General features: G+C 41.6%; 2 protein-coding genes across 9 annotated transcripts in view; one reads left to right on the top strand and one right to left on the bottom strand.

Annotated features, from left to right (window-relative positions):
• LOC128136392 (E3 ubiquitin-protein ligase KCMF1) overlaps nt 1-6,997 on the top strand; it is a 55,806-nt gene extending 48,809 nt beyond the window's left edge. For 2 of the 3 annotated variants that reach the window (XM_052775873.1, XM_052775874.1), the window contains 3 exons: nt 1,421-1,606; nt 4,327-4,609; nt 6,363-6,997. In XM_052775873.1, coding sequence (XP_052631833.1) covers nt 1,421-1,606; nt 4,327-4,609; nt 6,363-6,624 — 731 coding nt within the window. In that variant the 3' untranslated portion in view covers nt 6,625-6,997. The remainder of the gene's footprint in view (nt 1-1,420; nt 1,607-4,326; nt 4,610-6,362) is intronic. The other variant, XM_052775872.1, reaches the window with a different exon arrangement.
• Nucleotides 6,998-12,112: 5,115 nt separating this feature from the next.
• Nucleotides 12,113-19,011, bottom strand: part of HOOK3 (hook microtubule tethering protein 3) — a 103,146-nt gene continuing 96,247 nt past the window's right edge. For all 6 annotated transcript variants that reach the window (XM_052775857.1, XM_052775862.1, XM_052775860.1 and 3 more), the window contains one exon: nt 12,113-15,017. In XM_052775857.1, coding sequence (XP_052631817.1) covers nt 15,002-15,017 — 16 coding nt within the window. In that variant the 3' untranslated portion in view covers nt 12,113-15,001. The remainder of the gene's footprint in view (nt 15,018-19,011) is intronic.

Here is a 19,011-nt window from a genome sequence, read left to right as displayed (position 1 = left end):
CTAGTATTTAAAGAATGATGTTTATCTCGAAACATGTTAAAAACTGCAGTTAGGAAAGTTACCCCGTAGTCCTGTGTCTGCTTGGAAAATCCCCAGATACTGGCCTTTTCTATCAGGTCTAGTTATGAAAAGCCTGTCAACCTGCACGGGGGCAGTCGTCCATCTAATACAGTATCTTGTCTCCAGCAGCTTCCAGTTTTAGCACACTCAGAGGTGCAAGGCACTCTGTGCTAGGCAAAGTGTGTTCTGTGCCAGGGGAGATTTTCCTCTTACACCCTAGATGTTAAGTGTTTTACACTGTAGCATAACAAATAGGTTTGAAAGAGCCAAACATTCTGTAAAATCTTTTTGTAATAGCCAGAAGTTCTTTCTTGCCTTGAGAAGTCTAGTAATTTCTTTCAGTCTTAAATTCTTGACCTCCATGACATCCTGAGGTTCTGCACCATAATTGTTTTTTATGAAAAGTACATTGGACACTACTCTTACACAGTAATGGATACCATACAAGTGGTAAGCATACTATTATAAAAAAAAATAATCATGGGAGATAGGAGGATCTAAGCTAAAAGTCTAGTAACAGTAAAATGAAATGTTCAAGCCTATGCTATTTCATTTTGCACTAGTGAATTATACTAGAGTTTTTTAAAATAAAAGGAAGCCTTATCTGGACTGTCTTACAGGAATCAATGTTAACAATTTTCTGACAAAAATAGTCTTTAAATAATTTGTTGATTGTCCCTGAATGTATATGAGAAAATGTATAAAAGGTGTGACTTGAAATATAAGCATCTGATATGGAGAAGTGGGGGAAAATGGGAAAATGAAAGGCGTTGTTGTCATAACTGGAATTGGTGGTATTTCTTTGCCTAAAAGAGGAAAGGTGAAACAAAGTGGTGTGATGAAAGTGCTGAATACTCTGGGAAACCTACAATTTCTTAAGTATTGAAGTGATAAAATTTCTTGGATAAAAGCATGAAGTACAAAAGTCAGAAGGAATACAGTAATTATTATGTACTTTAGATAGGAATGGCAATAAACTTTTTTATTCTTTTCAATACTTAGCATAAGAATTGGGGAGGGAGAATAAAATCCCTGTGTCTCTGTAATAAGCTTGGATGAACATGCATTTGTCAAAGTTTACTGAGTAGAAAACTTTGATCTAAAAAACCCTAAGAAATTAATGCTGATGTTTATTCATCATTATAAGCTGGAGAAATACATGGAGTTTGGTGTACACAGCACTGGGTATCTTGAGTTCAGATCAGTAAGACTGACTTGCACCATAGCTACAGCGTACCTTAGCTTTGCTTCTGAAGCTGAATCATTATTCTATGAATGAACAGCGTGCACTTGAGTATTTCACCCGTCAAATGTCCTTGTCATTTTAATACTCAATGCCAAACAGTTCTATTTTCTTAACTTCTTGGTTACGATGAATCCAGTGGTGTTCGGCACGTACGTAGGATGTTCCACCCAGGCCGGGGTCTGGGAGGCCCCCGTGCACGTAGATCAAACATGCACTTTACTACTAGTTCCCCTGGTGGGCTTTCATCTTCTCAGAGTTCATATTCTCCAAGCAATAGAGAAGCCATGGATCCTATAGCTGGTAAGAGGTGGAACCGTGAATTTTACCCCAGTGTCCTTCTTACACAGAGAAAGTAGAATTCAAGATGATAGTAGTTCCCCTGCTTTCTGTCGTTACGAAGCTGCATATATACACTCCACAGTGCAAGTGTGCTTGATGGCTGCTTGCAGGTGAGTGGTGTGCTTGGCTGGTTTTTCACAGGGCCTGTGCATGGGGATGCTGAAGCTGTAACCACTGCCTGTAGCTTGTGCTTTTAATTCCAGACAGCGTAAGGCTTATTTCCAAACCTAATCTATGCACAGGTGTTGTGTATTTTTACAAGTGATTGCATCCAGCTTCCATCACCTACTTCAGTATACCTTATTTCAATTTGCCATGTGGATAAAGATGTTTATGGAGGAGAGTATCTATCTCAGTGAAGATGAAATTAGCTGAATTTGAGTATTAATGGACCTTTGAGTATTACTGGACTTGCTAATATCACAGATTTTTTTTTTTAAGGTGTACTTGTAAATTCTTTTATAAATGTACTGTTGCAAGTATTTGCAGTGTATTTTGGTCAAGTTTAGAAAAACTGAAGGGGGGAACGTATCTCGTTTTCAACACCAGAAAGTAATGAAGATGCGTCTTTAGGATTCCCAGGAATAACTTGTTTGGCGTGTGTTTAGCTTTGGTGTGAAAATAACTTTTTTTACAGGAAAGTAAAAATAGAGAATGAAGACAATTTTGAAAACAAATATAACTTTCCCTAAGGGCAAATCTAAACATTTTTACGTGGTGGTCTTTGACCATGCCAGTGTAAGTGTCAGCGAAACCTCAGAACTTCTGCCATAATCCACCGTTACTTCAGATGCCAGGAAGGCATAATGCTTCAGCTGGAGCTTCCTACTATCATGTTGTGACTTCTTCAGAGGGAGGTAGTCAGCCAATGTAATGAGGCATTGCCCCTTGAAAGGGGAGGGGTGGCTCCACTGCCTGCCTTAATCATCCCCTTGCCTGCCTTAATCATCCCCTTGCCTGCCTTAATCATCCCCTTGCCTGCCTTAATCATCCCCTTGCCTGCCTTCTACTGGCTCTGGTGCTCTGCTGGCCTGCTGTGACCTGATTTAACTCATTAAACTAGCTGGGAAGAAGTATCCAGAGAAGAAAATAAGTTAAGCGAGGTCACAGGAGGGTCTGAAAAGGCCTAGAGTTTGTTCAAGGAGGTAGGATGTTTGTGAAGCCTCCAGTGCAGGAAGACCTTGTCTTTCTCTTACAAGGGCAGCTCGTTCAGGTCAGTTAAATGTTGAGTGGCTGCTGAGGTTTGTTTCCAGCTTCACAAGGCCTTCCCACTTAGCAGCATTAAATATGGGATAAAATGGCATTCTTCTGAATCTTTTCTTTTTTGGTGGAAGGTGTGTTTTTGCATTTAGAGTTCAGTTGCACACTGAACTGTTGCACAACTTACACCAAAGCTCTGTCTTGAGCTCACATCTGCTTCCAAAATACTGTTTTGCTATACTCTAACTTACACTTTAACTTACAGTGAGAATAAATACATGTAAATCTTGTCTGGAAGTTTGATATGTGTTCCCCTTTACTGGAGTGATAATTAGGAAAGACCACCAGAATTTTTCTGTTTAAAATAAATGAAGTTTATAACATCTGTTACATATTTTACTCTCCCACCACCCCACCCCCCCACCCCGCCCCGGCATTTCTTGTCATTGCAATGGAATTAAAAGGTATTTAATCTTGGTATTGCTATCAGTGCTGGTAAAAATGACTTGACCATCCTGAGTTCTTGACATGGAAAACAACTGCATTTTGCTTTATTGCCTCAAAGAAAGCCTTATTTAGAAGGATTATATTTTGTTAATGCAATGGAAGGAAAATTGTCATGACACGTATAGTAACTTGTAATGTAGAGGTGAGGTTCAGAAGCAATATTGTCCCCTACTTCCTCTGCCCTTGCCTCATCTACAGCAAGCAGGTGATATAAGAAGTACCTTCTACACAAGGTGTAGAACAGATTCCGCAGTAATGCACTGAGCAGTAATTTGTTGCTATATTTATTTCAAAAAATTCTTTGTGGATGAAACTTGCTGTAAACATTCTATCCCTCTGTATTGGAAGACTGAAGGACAGAGGTTTTTTAATTGCTAGTCCTTCTGTGTACTTCTGGCAGAAATAAATTAATACAGCAAAAATGCTTGACCCTTCATGTTTTGATGTGAGGCAATACCTTAATATGTTTTCTTAACTAAATATTTTTTATTAAATGTTTGAAGCAACACTATGATATTTCTCTTCGCTGCAGCACAGCTTCCGTCTGTGATATTGGGATGGTGAAGCCTGTGTTTTGAGGGAACTTGTGTTGAGAGGAAAATAAAACCACCAACCAAAGCCAAAATGAAGCAGTTTTAGCCAGTTGCTATTTTGACTTCAAGTTTCACAGAATTGCTGCAGAGGACATAATTTGCCAGGCATCCCTGTGGTTTGGCTGTCCTGTTATTTTGAAGGCATTAAACTTTGACTTCTTATTTGGATAAATCTGCATAAATGAGTCTTAATCTTCCTCACCCTTTGAGACATTGCTAGGACTTTTTTCAAGAGTTTCATGGGCTCTTCAGCATTATTTGTTCTTTGATTTTTATTGATTGAAAAAAGGACTTGATGCACTAGAATTCAGGATGTATTCATTATATTGTGTAATGCTCACTTAAGATCTTTCATCACAGAAACTTTATTTTCTCTGGCAGAGCTTTTATCTCAGCTATCAGGCGTGAGGCGTTCTGCAGGAGGACAGCTCAACTCCTCTGGCCCTTCTGCTTCTCAGTTACAGCAGCTGCAGATGCAACTGCAGTTGGAACGACAACATGCACAGGCAGCAAGACAACAACTGGAGACTGCACGCAATACAACGAGGCGCACCAACACGATCAATCTCAACACCACTATGACACAATCTACAACAACAACCAACACATCTAACACAGAAAACAGTCAGCAGACTATCCAGAATTCCCAGTTTCTTCTTACAAGGTAACTTGTTCTGTGTATTTACTTATATTTACATTTTACCATTTCTGTTTGCCTTAGTCCTGATAGACACATAGGACTCAATGGAACTGAACTGTTTGGAGTTAGGCACATACCCTAGTAAAGCAGCGTCTGATCAAATATATCCCGGAGTTAACAAGCTAATTAATCATACAGAATATATTCACAGTAGACATCAACAGTGGTCACAGAATGTGTAATACACAAAACTTGCTTCATCCACATTTCTAGCATGAAAGTAAAACTGGTAATTTAATATCCAGGAGTAGCATTTTATAGCTGGCCCAAAGGGAATTAGTCTGCTTTTGGAAAGCCAACTCCAGGAACCGACTGCAGAAACAATCCTGTGGTTGTCTACTGTTTGCAAAAAGGAATGGCAATCTCACAAGTGCACTATACTTTTTTTGCTGCACCTAGAAATGTGTTCAAAGGATTAGACTTGAGTATGGATTTCTGCAAACCTTGAAAAAGAGGCTGGGTTTGAGTTTTGGCTGAATAAGTTAATTATGACTCCAGGCAGGGGACTTCTGCCAGATCCTTCAAGTTTGTAGCCAGCATACTGCGCTTTTGTTTGCATTTGTAACATCTTTTCAAACCTGCTGCCTGTCTGCTCCTGTAAGCCATGGGTAAACATTATTTGCTGCATCTCAACTTCAAGAGGAACAAAAGGAGTATTTCTTAATGAAATTGTGCTTGTTTCCCCTACTAGTTCCAACAAAACAAGTGCATTTCCAGTGATGCAAGCATATAGACTTGAGCCGTAATGGAGAGGGAGTGAGTCAAAAGATAGTATTGTTTAACAGGAAATTAGTAACAGCTGAAGGTTGAATAGGGGTGCTTATATAGTTATTATTTCTGAGACTGGATAACAAAACAAATAGAGGATGTCTTTTTACAGAATACTTACCTGGTGTAGAAATTATACTTGGATCCCAAGGTTATTTTAAAAAGGAGTCACCCACTATGTCATTCCAGTTCTTTTAGAAGGTTGGCTATTGACCTGAAATAAAAATGTTTTCCACAACTCCCCTGCCATGCCACCCATACATACTCTTGTTTGTGTGTTTGCTATTGTGAAAGAGTGTGGGCCTTTTAACAGCTTATGTGTCAAGAAACCTGGATTAGAGTCAATCTGATTTTTATCTAAGTGCACAATAATACCATGTGGCATCTTTCAATCAGAAACTCATTATTATTTGAGAAACTTAACTGAAGTACCTTCAGGTGTCACAGATTGCAACTCTTAGAGTTGGAGCGAGCAATTTCCTTGCCTATGAGGGCATGCACTATAACCTAGGAGAAGTGGTGGAATGAGCATTGTATAGTGCTTTGGGAATCCCTAGGCTTTACACATGCAGTAATGTGGCTTGTGGCATATGTGAATTTAGAAGTTGACCTAGGAACAAAACAGCCACATAACAAGAGTCTGGGAAATCAACAGCCCTCCCTAAAAAGACTCCTGAATAGCAGGAAACCTCACAAATAGTTTTTTATTTTCCTTTACCTTGAGGTGACACTTGGAATGCTGTTGTAGCAACAGGGAAAGGGTGGTTTTGTTAAATGCATGCCTGTTGTACTGAGGTGTCGGAGGTTGCCAGAGCTGTATGTGTCGAAGGGCAAGCAGAACTATCCTGAAGGAGTGGTTTTCGAGTGCCTTTCAGCGCCTGTCAGAGGTGTCATCAGTGAAATGGGCTTTGACCAACTGCCTGTCTTCTCTTCCCTTGCTGCTGTACAGGTTGAATGATCCGAAGATGTCGGAAGCAGAGCGTCAGTCAGTGGAAAGCGAACGGGCAGACTGCAGCCTGTTTGTTCAGGAGCTTCTATTGTCCACTTTGATGCGGGAAGAAAGTTCCTCCTCAGATGAGGATGAGCGGGGGGAGATTGCAGATTTTGGTGCTATGGGCTGTGTAGATATTATGCCTCTAGATGTTGCTTTAGAAAACCTAAATTTGAAAGAGAGTAATAAAGGAAACGAGCCTCCTCCACCTCCTCTTTGATGACATCCCACTTTGCAGACAGTGTCCTCTGTGCTGTATTTGCCAATGAAAGTGGACAACAACTATCTTGGGTTTGTTTTGGTGATTGTAATTTCAGGTCTGTCACTCTTGTTACATTGTGTACATTCAAAAGAAAGAGAGAAAAGATATATATGATAATCATTTCCACTTAACTAATTTTTACTTCTAGCAGGTAAATGTAGGTTGCAGTGCAGAGCAAAAAGCTCTGTGTCCTGTACCTTGACATGCAAAAGGCTCTCCTAATACTCCACATTCAAACTGAAGAGGAAAAAAAATGAAAAATCTCTAATGAAGCTGCTGTGTGTATTTATGAATATTAATGAATAAAAACTGCTTGGATGGTTTACCTTAACTACTGCATGACGTTTTTTGCAGCGTGCATGAGTTTTAGTGCCCTTGTCATTTAAAAAATTTAAATACAAGGAGTAAAACTATAAAACCCAAAGCTTTCCCATAATTCAAAGGTTACGTGACAAAAAGGTTAGTGCTGACTAGCAGTTTGTGGCCACAAAGTAGCTTTTGAATAAAATGTGACAGAATGACATCTTTATGTGCTGTTCCTGCACAGGATGGAAACTCTGCAGTGGGATATATTGTTGTGACCAGGGTGTGGCATTTTGCTGTATGTGACCATTTTGTTGCCCTGTTAGCCATCACCTCAATGTGGAGTTGAACTTCATTTTATGCATCTGTAGGAGACACAACAGTAAGGCCACTGCTGGAAGCTACTGCAAGGGGCTTTTGTGTGCCCTGAAATCAAATGATGTTCACTTTTGTTTAAAGTTTTTCCTTTTTGTGGTTGTTAATTTTTTAATTGTTAAATATGTTTTATTCAGGTGTAGAGAATTCATATATTCACTGTGTTAAAAAAAAAAGTTAACCTGGATCATGTTGTCTTAGTTTAAAAAGCCTTTCACAGTCTCAATCATATTTTGAGTTATTTATGTATTTGCTTCATAGTTTGCAGAGACCTGTCGGTGTCAGGAGAGCTTGAGGATTTGGATTCCCAGACTGTCAGTATATTACAATTGAATTCTTAATGCTAACTTTAGCACCTTTTATTTATTGTTTCTTTTGGTTATTTTTGCTGGTATAAAAAAAGTTGAAAAAGCCTTTTAGTTAAATCATGCCACCTACATGCCTATACTGTTAACCCTACTGGTTTGGAAAAAAAGAGCATGGTGTTCTTGTGCATAGAAGTTTACAATAGCCCCAAGACAAGGACAGAAGGGGTATGTTTGGTTTTGGTTTTCTTTCCTTTTGGGGGGGGGGGTTGAATGTAAAGTTAGATTATAAAATCAAAAGTGCACACAGCTTCTGATGAAAATTTAAACTAGGCTTGTATCGTAATGGTGTCTTTCCAGATCTTTCTCACCTCCCCCCCTCTCTCTTTCTCTGTATTCTTCCATCTCTGCAGCATTGCTAGCGTTTTAGAGTAAATTTACAGACTTGAACACCAGATGGTGTTCTCAGCAGAACTGTGACATGTATGCTAATCCAAAATAACAGCAGCAAAAAGAAGCAACCCCATAGACTGAAGTTTAAGTTCCATTCTCCATTCCTTTTTTGTTTGTTTGTTTTTTTAAATCCTCAAATCCTGATTGTTTCCACATAGAGCAGTACTAGTTTTGTTTTCTTTTAGTCTCTGCAGCAGAAAATGTTTCAAGGGAGACTTTACATGAGGCCTCTGGTTATCCTGAGAGTTACCCCCAGTAGGGACTTTTTTATTGATTGTTGAGGATTTTAAAAAATTTTTCAAGCTGTAGTCTTTTCAAACACATCTTCTGCACATTACAGTAAGACACACGGTTCAATAAAGCATTTTCAAGACTGTTGTTCAGTTGATTTTCTTTGGTTTTGATGTATTATCCAGACAGTTTCATTCCAGAGATTTCTGCAGTTGTCTTTAATTCCAACTGTATATAAAATCAGTTCATGCAGAAATCCTGGGTGATTTACATAAATATGTTGTAAAACCGCATGCTTTGGCAGGTGATGAAGTATGTAATCATAAACTCTTCACAGGTAGGTGAATTCAAGTTTCCCTAGAACAAGATATATTTAAAATAGCTGTCTTCACTGTGCTACTTTGAATTGGTCTATGGCTGGTCTCCAGAGGACCCTTGCATGACTTCCACACGCCACTCCACTTGCTTTGAAGAGAACACAAACCAGTATTATCTGTGTTTATTTAGAGACTGAATACATGCTGACTTGGATTTAAAGGTATTCTTGGGTACCCCATTAACTCTTACAAATCTTCAGTTGTTTGGGGGTTTTTTAGGTTTAGAAATAATATGAAATGGCTACCAGGAAGGTGTTTATTCTAGTAGTCTGCCAGTTCCTATTTTCAGGGAAGTGTTTTTCCTTCACAAAATAAGCTTTGTCAGGACGCTATTTTGGGGGTATTTTCACACCATTTGTGTTTATTTTCAAGTTGCTCTGGGCTACAGTGAAAATAGCCATGGGGAACTTTGCAGGAGAATCCTGCAGGGGGTTATTGCCTTGTCCCTGTGAGGGGACAAAAACTGCCACCAAACCAACCCCTGGAGCCACACCCCAACACACAACCACCACCCTTTCAGAAAAGGGAGCCTGAGTACTTGGCACTTGCCAGATTCTTGGGAGCGGAGTGAAAGCTGCATCAGACACCAGTGTGTGTTTGTGAACTCGTGGTGCAGCTGGTGGGAGCCCTCAGGTTTTGATGCTGGATGTGGGCTCCTGTGGCGTGCAGGTTCGTAGCTGGGCTGGGGCAGGTGCTGCCTCATCTTGTACTGCACAGCGTGTGCCAGCTTTCCCCCTGGAGTCAAGTCTTCAGGTAGCGAGGACCTGCCAAAGAGCCATTTGGGGCAGGGGGCAGGCAGCAGGGCATGTATTCGTTGCCACTGTTTTGTAGCAGCTGAAGGGATATGTACACTTCTTTGAAGGTGTTGGGGAACAAGTCCAGCTAGACTGTCCCTGGAAAACTTGCTTGAAATTGCACTGTTCTGTTTGTAACTTTTAATCTGCTTTAATTAGGGGTCTGTTCGGGTCTGTGCCAAGGACAGACATGAGGTGGTGTGATGAGCAATGAAAATACATCTTAACTTCTGTCCACCTCAAATTTTACTTGCAGTTGTTGTGACTGCCTTCCATCAGTTCCCTGGGATGTTTAGGGGGTGGGGGTTGGTTGCATTTGGGGATTTTTTTTCTCTTCCCCTGCCCTGACAAACCCTTCCTGAGGTAAGACCTTCCTTCTTGGGGTGGAGTTGTGCAACCAGGTTGCTTGTGGACATTGTAGCTTGGTCCAGAAACCAAACATCTCAATCTATGCACATTTTGCAGTTTTGAGATGCTTGTCTGTTGGGAAGGAGTAAAGGGAATTCTCTGTTACCAGCGAGAAGACTGAGATGCTCCACTGCCTCCTGGGACTCAGAAGACCTGAAACAGGAAAGCAGTGAATACATTTGGTATATGAAGACTTGCCCAGTTACATCACTTCTTACTTAGTATCTTCCTTTCTTCTTCTCTGACATACCTGACCTTCACTTCTGGATCTGCCTGCTTTGCCAAATAAGTGGGATGCCTTGCTGTTTTGAGGCCCTTTACTCTTTTAGGTCCTGAGGAAAAAGCACTACATACATGTGCCTAGCGCTTGTGCAAACTCCCCTACACTGTGCTGAAGGGCCGAGTGACATTGTCCTCCCTGGCCACCCTGCAGTCCCTGAAGCCAGTCTGGGCTCTGCTTTGTTGCACAGAGGATCTCGAGACAGGCCTGTGTGCACGAAGATTTATTTGTAGATATTTATGTGCACTGCACTGTGCTCAAAGTTACTTGGGGGGGGAGGAAAACGGGAACCGTGCAGCTTCTAGCTTGTGCTTCTACCACATGTCCTTTTAACACAGCAGTAGCTGTTGCCTTCTGCAAGAACACCTAATACAGCACAAGGATAAACACACAGGATATAGTGGTAAAAGCAGGCAGGGGGGGCAGGTAAAAGCAGCTGTGTGGGGGTGTAGGAGAGGTACCACTGGAAGACAACCTGCAGTACTGCATCCTCCCTGTTGGGCCAGCAACTGAAGGGATAGGGTGAGGGGTGGGCCACAGTTCCTCCCCCCCTCCCCGTGGGGCAAAAGGAAGGGGGTAAATGGTATAGGGAGGTGACCATGGCCTTGTGGGAATTGATGTAGAGGAGTCTGAGGGACAGGGAAGGGAGGGGGGGAGGCAGGAACAAGAGATGCTGTTATGGGTCAGTGCGCTGGGGTAGGTGGCTCTGGGAAGGAAAAAAAGCACAGCAAAAGGAAGGAGCAGTTGGCAGTGGGGAAATGACAGGACAGCTGAGGGGATGATGGTCAGAGGCAGGAGATACTGAAGTAATAACGACCAAGATGAAGAAGAGTGACTGGGCGGACGACCAGAGTGCACCACTGTCAGCTGGTGGTGAGGCTCTGGCAGCTCCCTGCCTGCACCCTACACTGCCCGTGACCCGGGAGAGAGCTGGCCGCCCCCTCTGGGGCTCTGCTGCCCTCCTCCCCAGCCACCAAACACCTCACCTCACCCCAGCCCAGCATCCCGGGGCTCTCCCATCACTGCCACAGCCATGCTGCAGCCCACGGCAGTGGCTGGCAGGCAGCGCTGAGCACCCACCGGGGGACATGGGCAGGGGATCCTCTTCCTTCCACAGCGCAGCCCCCGAGAGGCTGTGGCAGGGTCTTGGCGCATCCCTCTCAGACACAGCACGTTGCGTGACACGCATGGGCTTAGTCCATCTTGCTGGCTGTTGCCTTCCCTTTTGGAACTCGCAGTGTTTACCTGTGTCTGACACCACCTCCTCCTCCCACCCTGGATGGCAAAGCTGCTTACCAATGCAGAAAGGAAGGACAACTGTTTCTGTCCATATTAGAAGTGGTTTCCCGCCCCTCCCCTTCCTTTAGCTGCCTCTGTAGCTAAACTTCCATCACCAAGAGAAAATTGTACTACTTCTGCCGTTTAGCCTTGGCCCTTTGAGAGGCAAACCAGGTCAGGCAATCCTTGCTGTGATGGGGCAGCCAGATCGGATGCTTTCCAGCAGAAGTCAGGAGGTTTATGGTTTCTGGTGGACTCCTGCTGCTGTCTGCCTCCCTTTCACCCTCCTTTCCACAGACCCAGGAAATGCATTTCCAAGATGCCATTTGTATATCTAGGAATCAGACCAGCTGACACCAAAGCAGCCCAGGTGCAGCTATACTTTATAAAAAGTCCAATTTTTCTTCCCAGGTGTTCTAGAGTGACTGATTCTAAGTGCATTTAAAGGCAAGGTTTTTATTACCCATATTACTCCTACTCCACTGAGGTCCCTGTTAATCACCAACTGGCTGCAAAAGCCCCCACCAGCTACCATCACCTCATACAGGGGAACAGTGCTTCAGGCTCAACCCAGTAACTTCAACATGAACTGTACCTTGGCCTCAATTTATAACCAAGTATCAAATAAAGAAAAAACAAGAATTTACATTTTATATAAGCATTTATTTACAACTTGTTTAACAACTGTACACTCTTCTGTCACCTTGGAAGCATTAGTGTATTTGACTGGGAAAAAATATTAAACCTTTTGATTCCAATGATCATTACTGAGTATTTTTTTTTGTCTATATACAGGTATGTATATTAATACTGCTACCATGACAATCTGGTAGTTACACAATTCGTAGATGAACTGAAATGGGAAATTAATGTTTTGACACTCTAGGAATCCATTCTTTTACAGAAAATATATCACTGGCAACTTCACAAACAGTTACTTTGATAACTGGTCAACACTTAGTTCAGGACTGTCAAACAAGCTGCTATAAAAAAGTAAAAGTTTCCTACGCAGCACAAACGAAGTTAGTGTATCAGAGACATGCTGGAGATCACCTCTGAGTTTTGAGCTCGCAACCACTTCATGACAGAGATGCTAGGCTTATCTAACTAAAGTAGCCAGCTCACTTGCTGAAAGTTACTGGCTACACCTGACATCTCTCTGTTGCATTAGTGAACTCAAACAATTTTTGTCAAGCTAAACACACATACATACAAATGTCTTCAGGCTCAAGAACAAATGATACTTCGTCTCTAATATGCACAGACCACTTGGAGAAATGAGGTACTGCTCGGCTTCACCTCAGGACACCTGTGCAGGCAGGTGCACGAAAATACAGCCATCCCCTCCTGCCCTGCACAGAGCCCCTGAGTTCAGGGATCCTGCACCCAGCCTGGCTTGGGGCAGAGTGTGGTCCCAGCCAGAGCAGCACTTGCAAATGAGAAACAAACCATGCCTTTAACACCCAACAAAAAGAAGTTTTTCTAGTAACGCTTGCCCTGACGTGTTAACAAGGGACCTGGAAAGACACAAATCCTTTAGCTCTCCGCTGGACTCAGTCTGATGACAGTGCTGCTGCCTCTGCTGCAGGAATACCTGACTTGTCACCACCAAACCCCAGATCCTGCCTGCAGGTCACGTCAGACTTCACTGTCCCAGGTCCTGGTGGACCAGAAAAGACATATCCCCCATCTGGGAATCTTTCCAGACTACTGTCAGCCAGAGCACCTGGCAGCCACAGGCTCCCCCGTCTGGTATGGTATCCAAAAGGGAACATGCCACACAATTCTCACTGGGATCTTAACGCTTATCCTTCCCTCTCCCGCAAAGTCTGCCTGGAGCCCATTCCTACCTGCCCTTCCCTTCACCGGGTAGCACAGACCCCCTGTGGAAACAGAGGTGGGGACATGATCTGTCTTCTCTCCAAGTCATTCTGGACAATGCCACTGACACAGCAGGTGTCAGGATCCCTGAGGACTGAACACACGCAGGCAGCTCAGCACGCGAGGAGCAGCTCTGTCCAGAGCCCCATTTGATGGGCCAGGGACGAGGCATGCACTGTGTTTTGTGACCAGAAGTGACTGCAGAGACTAGTGGACACAACATTTCTCCAGTATGGGGGTGCTCACATTGAAAATGGGGCTGGTGGTTACACTACTGCCTGAATAAGCAAAACCATTCTTGGAGTAAGCAGAGTACATATGTGTTTATATTTTTGCAGGATTAAGATCCAAGTGAGCAAGAATGGGGTTTGTCTAGAACTGGGCTTAAACCAAGCCGCTTACAGTACTCATCATTCAGACTCTCTCCAGATTTTCCAGCAAGTCCTATGGCTTAAAAGCCCCCATCCCCATTTGTTACATACTAACTCCTATATAATAAACCTCTTAACTTACAACTACAGCACTCCCTCAACTTCTGAATCTTACCAGTACTGGATGTCCAATACAAAACAAAGATACAGTAGTACAAATGTGCAGATATTTAAGAATATTAAATAAGCAGCTTTTAAAATTAATATAGGCAGTACAAAGCATTTTGAGTTACACTGTCTAAATATGGCAAATCTTATAGCTAAACTTCACAATACAAAGAAACAGCCAAGCTAGTGCAATTGGAAATTAAATAGCTAAGACTGCGATAAGGAGAAAAAAAGAAAAAAATAGTACAGATAGAAGATAAACGACCCAAATTATAAACTGGCAAGGACAGTCTGGATAATACTGAAAGTGTAGACGGCTTTCATACTTATCTCCATTCACGTTCTTTCCTCAGATTGTTTTAACAATTGTACACAGATTGAAAAAAAAGTTTCTGAAAGAAACCGACAACACAGCTAAAATGTAGAGAGAAAAATACAACAGCCACAAACTACTGTGTATATACATAGCAAGGAAGCAGGCAGTGTCTGTGAACAAAATACCGCCCAGTAGTTTGCCTGGCTCGGAGATAATCAGATGAACCTTGCCTGGTTTTCTAAGGAAGATGGGATGGCCAAGCAGCAATTCATTAGTCATTTCTCCTGGTAAAACATCTCCTTCGCTTTACTTTAATTATTTAAACATTCAAAGTGGATCCTTTAAGGGTGCAGGTGCTTTGAAATTTTAACAGTAGCCAAAAGGCATTTTTAGGAACTCATTAAGACTAGATTTTTATAGTTCAGTATATGAAAATGTTGCAGGAAGTCTGTGTGTTAATACTGTTAATCAGAATTAAATAAAGTGGACAAGCAGAAGTAAAATGAAGAGCTGACAGTGCTCTGTCAGATTGCAGAACGCCTCCTGTCGAGTTCTGAATACTGGATTTCCTCTCTTCTAGCCTCATAGGAGACTTTTTGTGAAGAGAAGGAGTAAATGGAAGCGGGAAATGGGAAAGCCACTCCCCAGGATGGTAAGCTTCTCTGCAAGTAGATCTCCCTTTGAAATCAGATGGCCATGAGTCTTAAGTGTAGAACTGGTTAAGTTTTGGTTATGCAGTCTGGACAGAAAAGCAAGTCATGCACTGAACAGTCCCTGTTATAATAATGCTGCAGGTCATGCAACCACATCACTGCAAATAAAAGAATAAAGAAGAAAGTTAAAAAGCAGATAACATATTACTGTTTAAAAAAACCAGAGAACAGAACAGGTATTTTTTAGAGCAGTTTAGTAAGGCCATCTCTACTTAAAGTTGTGCAAATTCATGGGGAAAACATCTTTGCCAGAGCCACTCTTCAAATAAACAGGAAAGTTACACACCAATAATTCGAAAGAGCAATAAACCAGCCTTGAACAGTATCTACATTTAGACATAATTCAGACAAATTTAAACACTTCTGAGTAAAGTCCTTCAGGGCACCATTCTCAACTAACACAGCTATGGAAACTGAAGAAGTCTCAGGCATTCCTGCTGTCTGTGAGTACAACAGTTAAAAAACCAAAGCAATATAAAGTGAAAGATGCCTGTCCAATACTGCATGTGGTTATATACTAAAAGACAAGCAGGGTCATAATGACTCTGTCTGACCCTTCGAGCTCCGAGCACCACAGAAGACTTTAAGCATTTATGTTTCATCAAAGCTCATCCTGCGCATGAGGCTACAACAGCATCACTGCCACACTACACTGGCAAGTTCTATTCATTGCATGCAAATACAGGTTTATATCGCAAGAAAACATTATGTATTCCTGTTAAAATAAGCTGAGCAGGAGCCACTGAGCAGTCCAAAGAGCACGTCACAATGCTGTGGAAGTCATTCTAAGTTTGGAAGAGAATTGGAGAGGTTGGCATATTTCTCCATCCTTGCTGATGCACCCTCTTTCTTGGCCACTGTAAGTGGACAGGTGGAATGCTTTACTAACACAGCTACGGTGCTTTCAGCTTCCCCAAGCAACACAGATACCCCTACACAGCATGGCACAACACTAACGGCTAGTTCTCATTTTCGCATTGCATTCACTGTGACATTACAAAGAACAAAATAGCTTCACCAGACAGAAATCAAAGCACGCAAACTGTTTCTCTCCCCATTTCCTTCTCCTTAGTATTGCACTGGTCAAAAATGATTCTAAGAACAGTTCTTATGACAGGAAAATCCAGGTTAAATAGATAAGGAAGAATATTTCTAACTAAACTCAAGGACTTATTGCAAAAAAACCTGTCCTTCCGGTACAAGTCTTGCAGCTTACGTATCCCTCTTTTTTCTCCTTCTCATTCACCAACGCAGAACGCTAACCATAGTTGAAAAACAAATAGAAACATCAAGACATAAATCAAATGGAATAAAAATTCAAAAAAATTAACACATTCAACACATTCAAAGCAGACCTCGAGAGTGTATTTTGAGTAATCATTGTCTGTTAAGCTTGCTTGGCACTGCTTGGGTGCATAAAGGTACAGAGTTCAGGATTAATAATATGAAGATTACTGTAGTTAAATTAGTAAAATTATTACTGTATTTACTGTAATAAAAGATTACTGTAGTAAAAAATTAAAAGTTCAAGCTACATAAGCATGTATATATTCTATTGTGCATAAATGAATATAGCCTATTCCTTTAGCCTCACCTGGCTAATACTTAGTTCAACTTATTATTTAGTAGCACTTCAAGTATCCTGTTGCACATAAACAGAAATGACATTGTAGGTTGCTCTGAGTCAATAGTACTTTTGAGAGATCTTGTAAACTCAGGACAGTAAATGCTCCTTCAAGGATATAACAAATTGGACCTGCTCAAGCGGGTCTAGAGGAGGGCCATGAAGATGATCAGGGGCTGCAGCACCTCCCCAGTGAGGGCAGGCTGAAAGAGTTGAGGTTGTTCAGCCTGGAGAACCCTCTCTCCGGGGAGACCTTATTGTGGCCTTCCAGTACTTAAAATGGGCCTACAGGAAAGATGGGGAGGGACTCTTTAACAAGGAGTGTAGTGATAGAACAAGGGGTAACAGTTTTACACCGAAAGGGGGTAGATCTAGATTAGATATTAGGGAAAAATTCTTTACTGTGAGGGTGGTGAGGCACTGGAACAGGTTGCCCAGAGAAGCTGTGGATGCCCCAACCCTAGAAGTGTTCAAGGCCAGGTTGGATGGGGCTTTGAGCAACCTGGTCTAGTGGAAGGTGTCCCTGCCCGTGGCAGGGGGGTTGGAACTAGATGATCTTTAAGGTCCCTTCCAACCCAAACCATTCTATGGTTCTATGAAATCCATCTGACAGTGCCCTTTCCTGACTAGAAATTCTAATCTTGATCTAAAAAAAACCTGTCTGTTGATTTCTCTTGGAGAACTCAAAATTAACCAATATATTTTGAAGCTACCTGTTGAGGCAGCAACATTTCAGAAGACAACAGAGATGTGAGATGTGAGGGTAAATTCACTCAGCATAACCTGTCATTACTTCTGCAGGATCTTCAGAAAGAGAAAGTTTATGCAACAGATGATGTGTCTATAGAGGAGTGACTTTCTCTTACTTCCTTCCCTTGCCAGTCCAAAATATTCCAGCTGTAAGTAGAAGGCTTGTTGCCAGCCTGGGGCATTATTTCTTAGTAAGGCATTTCCCTTCAATATTCAGTGCCTAATCTCACTAGCTCTACTTCATTGCAAGTAGTTATCCATCCCTTAAAATCTTAACTTCCCACTGTCCTCTTCTGTTTTTTTCAACACACAGAAGTGACTGGGACAACTCCAGCACATCGAAGCCACAAAAAGGATGGCAAGCCTTTTTCACTAACCTAGCCACCTTGGAGGTACTTACCAACACAAGAACTTTTAATTCAAAGCACTGCTCACACAAGTTAAATCTGATATTAAAAAACCAACCACAAAACCCAGCCGCTCATACTCTCTGAGCAACTACTTTTTTCCTGTTCAGTCTATGTTTGGTCCCAAGATGGACCAGGCTTTCTGTAGCCAACAATCTTCTGTCTGTAAGCAGTACTTTGTAATGCAATCACCAAAGCTATCAGAACAATGCAGTCTACTCACTTTCAAGTCTTAACACTAGACACTCTTCCCAAATATTTCTGCCAAGCTTCAGCTTTGAAGTAACTGCCTCCAGATTTCTCTTCCTGCAGACTTCCTAACTTCATTACTTACTGGCTTCTTACCGCTGAAGTTTGTTTTTCTTTCTGTATCTATTCTTTCTATGTCTTCCTCCATGGTATTTCCTTTAGATTTCTTAAAGAAGCCTTTCAACACAGCATCTTCCAGAGCTGTATTAACACCACTTTGCATTTTTGTAACTCTTACAACCAGAGAATACAAAGCAGACTAAAAATTCTATGAATTGTGGCCTTGTAATGTCATGCTTATAACTATTCCAAGATTTTACTGATACTGCTAAATGAAAGCTTTAAAATCTCTCTCGAAACCACTGATACGTCCAGATAATAGGTTTACTCTCCTGCTTACTAATCTTTGGTGACTGAGAACTATAATAGCTGCTTTACAAAATCTTAAATTACATAATGAATATTATATTCAAATCCAAATCAAAAGTCTGATGGTCTCACTACAGCTATTTTATAACTCCATAAATATTACACCATTTAGGATTTTCTCTTAAAATTCTGCTCGTTTTCATGATCATGCTAACACCACAAGCATGCTAACAAGCTAACAGTTGGCCTTTATGTTAATTTTCTCTTCTCTTAAAGTTAGGGATGACCATTAGGGATTCAAGTTCCATTTGCATAATAAGCTATCCTATGCCTGTGGAAATACTTGCTTTTACAGTATTTCAGATTTGTGCCATGCTACAGTAGTTAACAGCTCTTCAAAGTGCTGACAAATAACCACTTTTGTAATGATTAAAATAACCATGTTGCTCTTTCTGAAATGTGATATTCTAACTTCACCTGTTAGTAAAGGACCTCTCTAATGCAAAGCAATGAATAAAGTCACCACCAGGCAGGAAAGGCTTCACAACTGTCCTGGATTTCCCTCTACTAGCAATGCCTTTCATGTTGTATGGATCAATCTCTGAGATCCAAAACAACAAGACAGCAGGAAGAAATTTTTATCTGACTAACAGAACCTGCTTTCACTCTAGAACCAACATGCAGTGCAAATGA

Source organism: Harpia harpyja, chromosome Z, assembly GCF_026419915.1.
Source record: "Harpia harpyja isolate bHarHar1 chromosome Z, bHarHar1 primary haplotype, whole genome shotgun sequence".
Lineage (NCBI taxonomy): Eukaryota > Metazoa > Chordata > Aves > Accipitriformes > Accipitridae > Harpia > Harpia harpyja.
The sequence above is the reverse complement of the archived record's forward strand: the minus strand, read 5'-3'. Positions and strand labels throughout refer to the sequence as shown.